This window comes from Bufo gargarizans, chromosome 2 (genome assembly GCF_014858855.1).
Source record: "Bufo gargarizans isolate SCDJY-AF-19 chromosome 2, ASM1485885v1, whole genome shotgun sequence".
Lineage (NCBI taxonomy): Eukaryota > Metazoa > Chordata > Amphibia > Anura > Bufonidae > Bufo > Bufo gargarizans.
This window is the reverse complement of record NC_058081.1, coordinates 592,101,729-592,116,578: the sequence shown is the minus strand read 5'-3', so window position 1 is coordinate 592,116,578 and position 14,850 is coordinate 592,101,729. Positions and strand designations below refer to the sequence as shown.

Sequence of the window (14,850 nt, the reverse complement as noted above, 5' to 3'; positions counted from 1 at the left end):
TGTGTATGCCAATTATATAAGTGTACCCCCTGTCTGCATTTCAGACACTGTAAAATCAACTTTATATTCATATGTGAATCATTTGCCTTTGTGCCCAAGGGGCGGTCTTTCTCCTGCATTTGTGCCCAGCCGCGCCCCAACTGCCGTTTCCTAGCGCCGCCCAGCTCATTACTATTCACTCCGCTGGGCGGCTTTTCCAGTCCCTGATGCTGCGAGATCCCGCACATGCCGAATAGAAACGTATGGGCATCGGCCTCACTTGGAGCTTCTGCGCGTGCGCCGGATACCTTACCTGACACCCTCACTCCAGAATCGTAGTGTGCCTGCGTCCCATAACCTTCAATGCGTTGGCTTCAGCGTCTCCTGCGCAGTGAATAGTAATGAGCTGGGCGGCACTAGGAAACGGCAGTTGGGGCGCGGCTGGGCACAAATGCAGGAGAAAGACCGGCCCTTGGGCACAAAGGCAAGTGATTCACATATGAATATACAGTGTTTGAAATGCAGACAGGTGGTACACTTATATAATTGGCATACACGTTATAAGACCTATGACAGCATATGAATATCTAAATATGTTTATAGGGCCTGTCAGTGTCCCTTTAAGTAATTGGTCATGCAGCTCTATAGTGAAGTGGTTAAAGGGATTCTGTCATCAGGTTTGGGGCTATAGAGATACGGACATGCACGGCTAGATCGCCGCTAGCATGTCTGCAATATATGTGTCCTATAGGGCTGTCTGGTTTTAATTTCTTTAAAAAAGGATTTAATAGATATGTAAATGAGTGTTGAATGTGTCCAAGGGGCTGTACTAACCTTACTTGTGCCCAGCCACGCCTGCCTGTGAAGGAGCCCAGCACCGCCTATGTCTCCTCCTTTCATCAACGATAGATAGCCGTAATCTCGCGATGCGCAGTGCCGGTATAGTGTTCCTTCCCTGTGCTGGCATCAGCCTCAGGGAAAGAACTGCGCATGCACGAGCTCGCACATCGCGAGATTACGGCTATCTATCGTTGATGAAAGGAGGAGACATAGGCGGTGCTGGGTTCCTTCACAGGCGAGTGTGGCTGTGCACGGCTGGGCACAAGTAAGGTTCATACAGCCCCTTGGACACATTCAACACTCATTTACATATCTATTAAATCCTTTTTTAAAGAAATTAAAACCACACAGCCCTATAGGACACATATATTGCGGACATGCTAGCGGCGATCTAGCCGTGCATGTCCGTATCTCTATAGCCCCAAACCTGATGACAGAATCCCTTTAAGATTTTTGGCTGTAATGTAGAAGGTTGTGAGTTCAACATAAATATTTATTTATTTATTGAAAAAAAATATACGTTTTTAGCCATAATATATTTACATATATTATATATTTAGAATATATAATATATGTAAATATATTATGGCTAAAACATCAGTAGTAGTTTCCCACATATTATGCATCCAGTATGATTATATATATATATATATATATATATATATATATATATATACCAGTATATATATTTGTAATTACACATTTTTTACAAAAAATATATAATATATATCAATTTAATTTAGCCTCTATTTCTGAAATGTTTCTGACAGGATTAGAACTCACAACCTTCTACATTACAGCCCAGAATGTTAACCACTACACGATAGAGCTGCATGGCCAGTTAATAAAAAAAAAATAATAATAATAATAATAATACTATAATAATATATACTATAATAATAGTAATACTTTTTTTTTTTAAAGCAACTGGCCATGCAGCTCTATAGCATAGTGGTTAGGATTCTTGGCTATATAGTAGAAGGTTGTGAGTTTGAATCCCGCCAGAAACTTTTCAGAAATAGAGGCTAACATTAGTCCGCACCCGTTCCGCAGAATTGCGTAACCATTCTATGGACGTGTAAATGGACCATAAGTAAGGTAAGTGGACAATGTTGTCACTTTAAGTGTGGGGATAGGGAAGGGAGCTCAGGGTTGTACGACCACACTCTGCGACATATGGGGAGAGGTACAGTTTCATTGACTTTGATAGGGCAAAACCACAGTAATGAAAACCACTAAGGTAACCTAGAAATGTATTTTTAAAAAGCACTACAATCAAGGCATTCTGATATATTTTTTGCCTCATCAGTATAATACCTCTATAGAGTCCCTTGCAAAATTATTGGTGTTTTTCTGGTTTTGTTGCATTACAAACTGGAATTAAAACTGATTTATATTTTATGTAATGACAAAAATAATCCAAATTGTTACAGTGGAATAAAAAAAATACTTAAGAACTGAAACACTGTGAGTGCATATGTATTCACACCCTATGAAACCCTGAAATAAGGTCTGGTCCAACTAATTAATTTTCAAAGTTACAGAATTAATTGAATAAAGTCCCTCTATGTGCAATCAAAATGTCACAAGATGTGAGTATGAATACGTTGTTCTGAAAGACCCTGAGTCTACAATACTACTAAGTAAGCAGCATAAAGACCAAGGAGTCTCCAAACTGGTCAAAGATGTGGAGAAGTATATAGTAATAGTTATAATAGTATATAGTTATGAAAATACCCCAAACATTGAACATGCCACAGAGCACCATTAAATCCAGTATAAGAAAATGGGAATAATATGGCACAACTACGTACCTGACAAGAGAAGGCCACCCCCCAAAACTCAGATTCTACCAGTGATAACACTGAAGGAGCTCCAGAGATTCACGGTGGAGGTGGAATTATTTGGCCATAAGACCTGTATAAGCTGTATACTCCACAGAGTTGGGCTTTATGGAAGAGTGGCCAGAAAAAAAACATTGCTTAAAGAAAACATGTTTGTAGTTCACCAAAAAGCAGACTCCCAAACACATGGAAGAAGGTTCTCTGGTCAAATGAGACTATAACTGAATGTTTTAGCCATCAGAGGACACACTATTTGCAGTGCAAACCCACACCTTATCATCATTGCAAGAGCACCATGGTGGTGGCAGCATCATGTTGTGGGGATGTTTTTCATTGCAGGGACTGGAAAACTGGTCAGGTTTGAAGATGGATAGTAGTAAATACAGGGAAAACCTTAAGGAAAACCAGCTTCAGTCTGCCAGAGATTTGAGACTGGGACAGAGATTCATGTTCCAACAGGACAATTTCCCTAAACATACTGCTAAATCTACACTGGAGAAGTTTTGGGAGAAACATTTAAATGTCTCAGAATGTCCTAGTCAAAGGCCAGATCTCAATCCATTGGAGACTCTGTGGCATGACTTGAAAACTGTTGGCCACCAACACACCCCATCTAACATGAAGGAGTTGGAGCAGTTTTGTGTGGAAAAATGGGCAAAATCCCAGCATCCAGATCCACCTTCAAAGTGGTAGGCATGTTGTATAAATCAAATAGCATACATCTCCCAAACAATCCATTTTAATTTCAGGTAATGCAATAAAACAGGAAAAACACCAAGAAAGGGGGGAGGTGAGTACTTTAGCAAGGCATTGCACACTTTTCATTATGTGGAGTTGCATCACAGTTACAAAGTGAAAACTGTACTTACCACATAATGCAAAAATAAATACCATATATATATAGTGCTGAAATAATACCAACATACAGTGCAAGATAGCTCCATACATGAAAAGTAATGTCATGTAATCTAATTATAGTGCTATATATGGTTATATAAAACTGTCACACACCCCTAAGCCCACCCCTGTGTACATTACTTGAATGTCGTAGATGTGTCCTTGCGCTGATTTACTGTAGTTGTCCCTGCGTACATCTGATTTCTGGATCTTCCATACGGCTGTTTGTGGTCTGCGGGTTCCTGTCCACTGCAGCTCATGGCAATTTTGCATCCTCATCCCAGGATTTTCTTTCATCTCCACTTTCAGGTCTGTGGCCAGTTCAGACCATTCTGAAAAGCAAAATTTACCATCTATGAAGGAACATAGTAAATAGGGTATGATACATCTGAGAAGCTGCAATGCTTCTCCACTAGCAGATGAGGTTGTCCAAGCTTTTGTGCAGGGATGTTTCCTTGGATACATATCAATGAATGTGCAACCTGGAATTAGGGAAGTTCTCTGCTAATTGAACCAAGAGGTTGTAGGGACAAGCCCTCCATAGCTTATATATATGTATTGCCAATCTGAGCTAGTTAAAGATTTGTCTAATTTCACCAACTGGTGAACATGGTGTAAAACTGGCCGTGCGACACGGCCAGTTAAAAAGGGGACTTGCGACTATATTTTGACTAAAATACTCACAAGTCCCTTAATAAATGTGCCCCACAATCAAGTTTGGTCCTTGAATTTACTTAATGCAGAAGCCAGTCTTGCCTAACGTAAGTTTTCATTGGACTGGGTTTCCTTGGGCCCACCAGAGGTTATTATTCTCGTGGCCCAACCCCAATATGATTAATCATTTCTAATAGGTTTTGAATCAAAGAAATAGACCCTAGTGGTAAATGATTATCTCCAAAGACAGCTCCGAATGGTTTTTTTTCTCCTGGAACTTTGGGACCCACTATGGCTTCAGAACCTGGGCCCACTGGAGTATCCTCTGGTACTCTGGTGGGCCAGTCTGACCCTGTCCACAGGTTAAGCACAGGTCATCAAGTCGCCACAGGTAACACGTGATGCATGACAATAGCTGCAGCACCCAAAAGCCTGATCGTCCAGTTTACATTTCCTTTGGCTTTGTCTTTTCTACTACTGTGTCAGTCTTAACAGTATTTCTTGCATTCTATTAATGGATCAGGAAGACCAGTGCTGCAGAGCCCATATAGTCAGAGTTTAAGAAAGTTTTACAATACGTGGGTGACAACCACTACTATAACAACTAAAGATTTTGACCCTGTTTTCCAAAAGATAGCATCTTAATGGATAATGAATGCATCACAAAGTTTATACCATTTATTACCCAGAAACCTGGGAGGTAGCCCCGTACTCCTCTATAATGGCTAATTATCCACGCTGGAGACCAGAGCTACTTTGTGCTGTAACAAGAAGCAAGCCACATGTAAGGGGAACGTCAGAATACAGCTCATCTGTGTTAGGCTTCGTTCACATCTGCAACAAGAATGAAACCAGAGAAGGATTTGTCACATGACAAATAGTGATGAGCGAGAGGTGCCATATTCGATTTCGCGATATATCGCGAATATTCGAGTGAATATTCGTGTTATATTCGTCGAAATCGAATATTCGTAATTATTGCGATTTTCGCGAATAATATGCGATTATTTTAATCGCGTGTTGCGATTTTTCTAGTATATTAGGATAAGGCAATGGTATTTTACGAAATTTCGTACTATTGCTCTAACTTCGTCTTTTAGAATATTACGAATATTCTAAAAGACGAAGTTAGAGCAATATTACGAAATTTCGTAAAATACACATATATATTGTAATTGAGCTAATATAGTGCTATAATCATTTTTTTTTCTTTCATTTTTTTTCCCTCTTCTGAACTTAAGCTTTGTAAAATATGTACACTGTTAAAAAAAGTTAATATAGCAGTATATTAGCTAAATTACAATATATATGTGTATTTTACGAAATTTCGTAATATTGCTCTAACTTCGTCTTTTAGAATATTCGTAATATTCTAAAAGACGAAGTTAGAGCAACAGTACGAAATTTCGTAAAATACACATATATGGAATATAGCAGTGCGAAGCTGAAATTGCGATGCGATTAATATAACACGAAATAATCGCATGGTGATTTCTACTTAGTACTGCTATAGTCCATATTCGGCGAATATGGAATATAGCAGTACTATTCTTCGAGTTATATTCATCGCATGGCGATTTTAACTGATGGACTATAGCAGTACTAAGTAGAAATCACCATGCGATTATTTCGTGTTATATTAATCGCATCGCAATTTCAGCTTCGCACTGCTATATTCCATATATGTGTATTTTACGAAATTTCGTACTGTTGCTCTAACTTCGTCTTTTAGAATATTACGAATATTCTAAAAGACGAAGTTAGAGCAATATTACAAAATTTCGTAAAATACACATATATATTGTAATTTAGCTAATATACTGCTATATTAACTTTTTTTAACAGTGTACATATTTTACAAAGCTTAAGTTCAGAAGAGGGAAAAAAAATGAAAGAAAAAAAAAATGATTATAGCACTATATTAGCTCAATTACAATATATATGTGTATTTTACGAAATTTCGTAATATTGCTCTAACTTCGTCTTTTAGAATATTCGTAATATTCTAAAAGACGAAGTTTGAGCAATAGTACGAAATTTCGTAAAATACACATGTATGGAATATAGCAGTGCGAAGCTGAAATTGCGATGCGATTAATATAACACGAAAAAGTCGCATGGTGATTTCAACGTAATTCTCTAATCCGACAGTACATTCTAGTATATGGAGCGTCCCCATGGTGATGGGGACGCTCCATGAGCACGGCAACGGGCCCTGAATGGAGCATTAAAAAAAAAAAAAAAACGAATATTCGATTTCGCGAATATATAGCACTATATTCTAAATATTCGCGAAATCTCGAAATCGTGATATTCGAGAAAAATATTCGCAATTCGAATATTCGCGCTCAACACTAATGACAAACACTAATGGAGCCCTGCATTGTCCGCCATTTTGATAGTATCTGTGATAGAGGCTCCTAACAGAACCTCCAATACAGACATTAACGGATCCTTAAAGAGGTTGTTCGAGATGCAGATACTAATAACCTATCCTCAGGATAGGTCATTATATTCGATTAGTGAGGGTCCGACAACATGGCAACCGCACCGTTCAGCTGTTTCAGGCAGCCACCAGCTTCAGACATTATACAGTAGAATGAAGGCCTCAATTCCTGTCTTGTTTCTACTCTGGTGTACTGCAGCTTTCATGGGAGCTTATCTACCCCGGCACAGCCACTACACAATGGACAGAACCTTGTGCTTCCAGCTCCATCTACTGTATAGTTTCCATTGCCTGGGGCTGCCTGAAACAGCTAATCGGTGGGGGCATCGGGTGTCAGACACCCACCGATCTGATATTGATGACCTGTCCTGAGGGTAGGCCATCAGTTTCTAAACACTGGAAAACCCCCTTAAGCTGGCAATGCACATTAGATAGCTGTCAGCTGAACACTAGTTTGACCGAAAGCTATCTCTACCGATCCTCATCCACCTATACATGTGCATGCCGGGCTGAGCAGGCAAATGTTCCAAAGGGGAAGAGGAGAAAAAGCCACCGACAGACTCCTCTGGCAGCAGCTTATATCCCTGCTAAAAGAAGATTGGGCAATTGAATCCAATGTGTCTGATCCTTCCCTGATCTCAGCCATCGGGAGAGAGTCGGGAGGCCCCATATATATAGTCAGCCGAACCTGCTGATTTCGATATCTATTGTGTGTGGCCAGTCTCTCTGTGCTGTTTGTTGTGTCACCTCTCCATTTACTATTTGTATTAATGTTATGGAGACTTGCAGAGTCAACAGCTTTGTGGCTTTTAGTATCTAGGATGCAGACACAAGCGTTAACTCAATTAGAGGCTTGTAAAGAGCTCGGGTCATAATGAGCTGCGTTTCTTTTATGATCTCAGGTGGTTAATCCCTGACTTTTGACTCTGCAGGTTTCATTGGAAATATAATCCTGGGGCGTTTGTCATCGACACCACCTCACGTCCTCCAGGAATTTTAGACTTATACCAAGAAGTCATTAGGCCTCATTCAGACACTGTAATGTGAATGTATTTCAATATCTGTATTACGAACGAAAATTCTGGCCCAACGGGTACAGAAACAGCTTCACAGAATCCTGCTGTGAGTTTGGGTCATGTGATGGTAATTTGGACTGGAACCTGTGGATATGATAGCGACTCAAATATCTTTCCAAGTGATTCTGTAATAACTGAGCGACAATCAATATGGCTCTATTTACAGTATTTATAGGGACTGCTGGCCAACTGCTAAGTCCTGAATAGGCACTGCCTCTAGGCTTTCAGAGATACATCCTCCACTCCCATACATCAAGACAGATTTGAGTTCCGGGGTCCTAAAGCTGAATCCCTGCTAGAACCATATAATATGCTAGACTGTGGTAGTGGGATCCTTGCTCCCCATCAGTCACCACGTCACCTCACCTCTTCGATAGGCTGTACTTGCTTGGTTCATGGGGAAAGGTGAAATAACACAATTATAATGCAGCATAAACAGGGGCGGATTGGCCATAGACCTTACAGGGAAATTTCCCGGTGGGCAGATGCCCAGGCGGCCACCCAAGCCCTCCTAATGGCCACAAGCCAGGTACATAATGATCTGATGCTTAACGGCCACAGGTGGCCTTCTGAACTCTTCAGGACGGTGATACAGTTGGATAATGTGGCGAGGGCGGCAGTATTCTGTGCTGCACTGTGGTATTTGATTCTGCTGGGGCAGTATTCTGTGCTGCACTATGTGCCTGCCTACTTGTATTGCCCTATCATCTATCATTTGGACCCGCCTACAACATGGGGCCACTTGTAGGTTTTTTCCAGGGCCACTTTAAGTTCCCAATCCACCACTGAGCATAAAGCTCATATTACGCCCTTCCCATGCCCAGTGCCGCTCTGGAGTAAATGGAAGAGGGAATTATATGACCCCTTTGCACCTTTTTTAGGCTCACATTCACTTTCTGAGGAAGTGGATAGAAAACTGAATGTGAAAAAGGCCCAATGTTTTCACATCTTGTCTTTTACATTGAGCCCATTCATTGAAAAGTCAGTGATTTCCATCAGTGATTGAGAGTCAAAACCAGGGAAATATCAGCGCCTGTTCTGTGTTTAGAGCCGCACCTGCTTTTGGCTCAAAATCACTGATGGAAATCACTGACCAAACACTGAGGAACATTTACTAAGGGACTTGCGACTATTTTAGGCATAAAATAAGAGCAAGTTCCCTTTTTTAACCAGCCGTGCAACAATGTCTAGTCGGATGGCAAGTTTTACGCTGTGTCCGCCAGTTGGGCATGACGAGGGTGGGGCACAAGCATGTCGGGAGCTGTGCGAGGGCCAGAACCCCAGCCCTGGCAAATTTACTAACATTTATGCCGGGTGTAAATGTTAGTGAAAAACTACGCCAGCCAGGAGAAAGGACTGCCACAGATAGTAACCTAGTAACATAGAAATCATAGTCGGCAATACCTAAAACAACTTTTAATAAATAATTCAATAAAAAAAGGCACCCTTTGGAGCCATAATGTTACCTATTAGTGCAACACCATCTGATCTAGGAAGATCACCTACAAGTATGGCATCAATGCATAGATATAGGACCAACATTAAAGGGAATTTTGACTCTTGGGAGAAGAAAAGAATGCTATCCCTGAGCTTTCCCTTTTCTTTACCTCAGCCCAGAGATGCGTCTTAAAGGGAATCTGTCACCTGCTTTTACAATTTTAAGCTGTCACCACCGCTATGTTCCCTAAAGTACCTTATTTCCTGCAGTCTTCTTTTTACTTTATTTCATTTTGTCATTTTGATATAAAAGCGCTTTTTATGATATGCTAATGAGGCCCCAAGGTACCCAGAGGGGCTTTTTTTTCCTTCTCCGGTGCCCAGTGACGCCCCCCTGCAGTGCCCAAGAACGCCTCCTGATCCTCAAATAACCTCCCACAGCCCGGAAAATGGTTCCGCCCCCTCCACACGTCATAGTCTACATTCTAGCAATGCCCCGTCCTTCTTCCTGTCGGCGGCCAGAAAACTCGCGCAGGCGCAGTACCGCCTGCGGCCTGCGCCTGCACGATCATCAAGCTCATGAGGGCAACAGCCTCAAAAGTCTCACTGGGCATGCGCTGAGCCCAGTGATGTAGCCTGAGCGATGTTGCCCTGAGGAGGTTGATGATCACGCAGGCGGCCAGAAAACTCACGCAGGCTGCAGGCGGTACTGCGACTGCGCAAGTTTTCTGGCCGCCGACAGGAAGAAGGATGGGGCATTACTAGAAGGTAGACTATGACGTGTGGAGGGGGCAGAACCGTTTGCCGGGGCTGTGGGAGGTTATTTGAGGATCAGGAGGCGTTCTTGGGCACTGCAGGGGGGCGTCACTGGGCACCGGAGAAGGAAAAAAACGAAATAAAGTAAAAAGAAGACTGCAGGAAATAAGGTACTTTAGGGAACATAGCGGTGGTGACAGCTTAAAATGGTAAAAGCAGGTGACAGATTCCCTTTAATGGTAGAGGCACTCTGTCCCCGTGCCTAATACTATTGTGCCCTTAACAGACCCTAATATGAATAGGTTACACAACAGTCTCAGGTCCCTTAATACAACACACCCTAATATGAATAGGTACATAACAGTCCCAACACGTTTCCCTTTCAAAAATACAGAAGGTTCATCAAGGGACTCAAACAAAGTACAAACTGGTGGGACACTATATAAATCGTGAATAAAAACTGAATGCAATGATGTGGAGATGGCAAATGTCAATATTTTATTTGTAATAGAACGTAGATGACAGATCAAACGTTTAATCCGAGTAAATCTATCATTTTAAAGGAAAAATACGTTCAGTCAAAATTTCACGGTGTCAACAAATCCCCAAAAAGTTGGGACAAGTAGCAATAAGAGGCTGTAAAGTAAATTTGAGCATAACGAAGAGCTGGAAGACCAATTAACACTAATTAGGTCAATTGGCAACATGATTGGGTATAAAAAGAGCTTCTCAGAGTGGCAGTGTCTCTCAGAAGCCAAGATGGGTAGAGGATCACCAATTCCCATAATGTTGCGCAGAAAGATAGTGGAGCAATATCAGAAAGGTGTTACCAAGCGAAAAATTGCAAAGACTTTGCATCTATCATCATCAACTGTGCATAACATCATCCGAAGATTCAGAGAATCTGGAACAATCTCTGTGCGTAAGGGTCAAGGCCGTAAAACCATACTGGATGCCCGTGATCTCCGGGCCCTTACACGACACTGCACCACAAACAGGAATGCTACTGTAAAGGAAATCACAGAATGGGCTCAGGAATACTTCCAGAAACCATTGTCAGTGAACACAATCCACCGTGCCATCTGCCGTTGCCAGCTGAAACTCTACAGTGCAAAGAAGAAGCCAATTCTAAGCAAGATCCACAAGCTCAGGCGTTTTCACTGGGCCAGGGATCATTTAAAATGGAGTGTGGCAAAAAACTATGATAACATAGTAACATAGTTTAAAAGGCTGAAAAAAGACAATCTATCCATCCAGTTCGGCCTGTTATCCTGCAAGTTGATCCAGAGGAAGGCCAAAAAAAAAACTGTGAGGTAGAAGCCAATTTTCCTCACTTAAGGGGAAAAAAATTCCTTCCCGACTCGAATCAGGCAATCAGAATAAAAATCCCTGGATCAACGACCCCTCTCTAGTAGCTATAGCCTGTAATATTATTACACTCCAGAAATACATCCAGGCCCCTCTTGAATTCCTTTATTGTACTCACCATCACCACCTCCTCAGGCAGAGAGTTCCAGAGTCTCACTGCTCTTACCGTAAAGAATCCCTTTCTATGTTTGTGTACAAACCTTCTTTCCTCCAGACGCAGAGGATGCCCCCTCGTCACAGTCACAGTCCTGGGGATAAATAGATAATGGCAAAGATCTCTGTACTGACCCTGATATATTTATACATAGTTAGATCTCCCATTAGTCATCGTTTTTCTAAACTGAATAACCCTAATTTTGATAATCTTTCAGGGTACTGTAGTTGCCCCATTCCAGTTATTACTTTAGTTGCCCTCCTCTGAACCCTCTCCAGCTCTGCTATGTCTGCCTTGTTCACAGGAGCCCAGAACTGTACACAGTACTCCATTGTGGTCTGACAAGTGATTTGTAAAGTGGTAGGACTATGTTCTTATCACGGGCATCTGTGCCCCTTTTGATGCACCCATTATCTTATTGGCCTTGGCAGCAACTGTCTGACACTGGTTTCTACAGCTTAGTTTGCTGTCCACTAAAATTCCTCGGTCCTTTTCCATGTCAGTGTTACCCAGTGTTTTACCATTTAGTATGTACGGGTGACTTGCATTATTCCTTCCCATGTGCATAACCTTACATTTGTCAGTGTTAAACCTTATCTGCCACTTCTCTGCCCAAGCCTCCAATCTATTCAGATCCATCTGTAAAAGTATACTGTCATCTTCCCTGTTATTACTGTGCAAGCCTTCTACAAGATCATTAATAAATATATTGAACAGACTGGGGTCCAATGCTGACCCCTGAGGTACTCCACTAGTGACAGTGACCCAATCTGAGTGTGTACCATTAACAACCACACTTTTCTATCACTGAGCCAGTTACTTACCCACATCTACACATTTTCTCCCAGTCCAAGCATTCGCATTTTTTATACTAACCTTTTATTTGGTACAGTATAAAATGCGTCTCATTTATGATGAGGCGCACCACACCTCATCATAAATCTCACCAAGCAACATTTATAGCCACACTCTCTTCAGACAGGGCTATTGAGCTGCCATGGAGGCAAATAACAAACATATAGATGGAGATGGACCAGAGCCAGACAACGCGTGGTATGGGGATCTGCCTGCTAACAAACAGTAACTCATAACATTGCTGACTGCTGAGAGGTAACCTTGATTAATGTGCACAGTGACGGCGTCCATGATGGGTGCTTACTGCAACACAACGACTCACTGTAACTGTACACTAAACTGTAACTCTAAAATACTGGCTGCCTAATAGTTCAAAAAGAAAGAGAAATGGTAAGAAATTCCCAAAAAGGTAACAACATTTATTAAAGTTTCTAAAAAAAATTAAAAAAATACAAAGATTACTGCAATGCTTCTAATACTGGTTATAGGCAGTTTTCGGAAATGGACCTGCTGTACAGATTATAGATTCTACAGCATGTCAATTGTTGTGTGTGTTTTTGTGCATATTTCTCCCTTTTGAAACTGCATTAAATGTGCAGCAAAAAAAACTAATAAAACCCTCACATAACACACCATAACCAGAATTAATAGTACAGACTTATGTGTGGGGGGGTTTTTGTGCGTTTTTGGTGCAGTTTTCTTGCAGATTTTCTGCACCCAAATTTGCACCATCTGCAGGCACCATTAGGAGGCCTGCACATAATGCAGATTACCTGTGGTTGTTCCACATGGATTTTCATGCAGACAAACCACAGCGTATTACAGTACCAGCAAGGTGAATGAGATTAGACAAATCTCAAATACAGTGCGTAGATCACCTCCTACAATCTTATGTAAGAGATATTCCATCGTATCTAAAAGATATCACAATGGTAGTATAGCTTTTTAAGAATCTATTATATCAAACTGGTTGGATCATGGCAACTTTGGATGTAAGCTCACTGTATACATGTATTAATTATGAACAAGGTATACAAGCAGTATCTAGAATAATAAGACCTACAGCTAGAACAATTACAAGTTATACTGGACAGCATCAAGTATGTGTTATCTCATAATTATTTCTATTTTAAGTTTTATTTACAAATAACAGGTACCGACATGGGCACCAGGTTCGCCCCAACTATGCCAATTTATTTATGGGAGCAGGATTCGGTAATACCAAAGCTGGGGTCGGGTCTGTTGCTCTGGCAAGTGGCAACGTTATATTGACAACATCATTCTAGTCGTTATATTGACAACGGCATTCTAGTTTCGGATAGGTCACATCAAGAATTAATCGAATATATAGAGGAGTTAAATAATAATCAACTGAATCTCAGATTTACACCAAACATTAATGCAGAAGTAGTAGAGTTTGGGAATCTTAAAATAGAAATTAAGGAGTCAATGTTTACTTGTAGTACTTTTCAGAAAACCGTGGCTAAAAATATATATTTTTTTAAATACCAGTTGCCACCTACCCCGATGGCTGCTGAATGTACCACTGAGTCAGTTTCGTCGTCTCAAACTTAATTGTACGCGAAAAGACCAATTTAAAGCTGAAGCAGAATTGATGAAAGTCCAATTTTTGGAAAAACAATATTCATTGGACTTATTGGATGATTCACTAAAAAGTTAGGAAATTAGACAGAAAAACTTTTTTTCCAGAATATAAAACAAAAGAGAAGTAGGATGGAAGAAACATCTAAAATAGTACTACCATTCAATGTGGAGTATAAAAAAAATGTCAGCCATAATTCATAAATACTGGCACTAGCTTCTAGGGATGACTCTCCCATAAAAACCACCCATTGTCTATACAGGAGCCCCAAATCTAGGATTACAGATAGCTCCAACTATAAGAAAAACAAAAGAAATATCCTTAATGGCACCATGGACTATGTTAAAGGGGTTCTACAGATGTGGTACATGCAGTAACTGTAGAGTAACAAGGTTTGATAGGAAGACGACTAGAGTAACATCTAAAGTAAATGCAGTTGAGTGGGAAATTAAGGAAACTTTATCCTGTAATAATGAGGCAGTAATATACATTTTAGAGTGCCCACGTGCTAAACAGTATAAAGGCCATATGGGAAGGACATTAAAAGCCAGAATGTCTGAAAACAATAATATAAAAATATGAAAAACATACAAATCACTTCAAGCTACACCATGCGAGTGATCCAGCAGGTTTGAAGTTTGTAGGAATACAGTCTGTGAAGAAGGATTGAAGAGGGGGTGAGTTGATATCCAAGATGTCAAGATGTGAATCTAGAATGATTTTTGAGTTTGGATCACTGGTACCTTTGGGACTCAATTTAGAACCAGTAATAAACGGACCAGTGGTAGGTTTGCACGACATGTCGATGCCAGGCTGTTCTCCAGTGCATCGATATGGCCTGCATCCTCTCACTGGCCCTCTAACACCAAGATTTAGTATACTGCTGTTATTCTTTATTTTAATTTTTTTTCTCACTGTTTATTGTTTATTTTCTCTTTGTT

At 40.8% G+C, this 14,850-nt stretch overlaps 1 protein-coding gene across 1 annotated transcript in view; it reads right to left on the bottom strand.

Moving 5' to 3' along the window:
• CCDC27 (coiled-coil domain containing 27) overlaps positions 1 to 14,850 on the bottom strand; it is an 83,519-nt gene that overhangs the window by 56,856 nt on the left and 11,813 nt on the right. The window contains exon 2 of the mRNA XM_044278258.1: positions 3,702 to 3,892. Within this exon, the coding sequence (XP_044134193.1) occupies positions 3,702 to 3,857 (156 nt within the window). The 5' untranslated portion in view covers positions 3,858 to 3,892. The remainder of the gene's footprint in view (positions 1 to 3,701; positions 3,893 to 14,850) is intronic.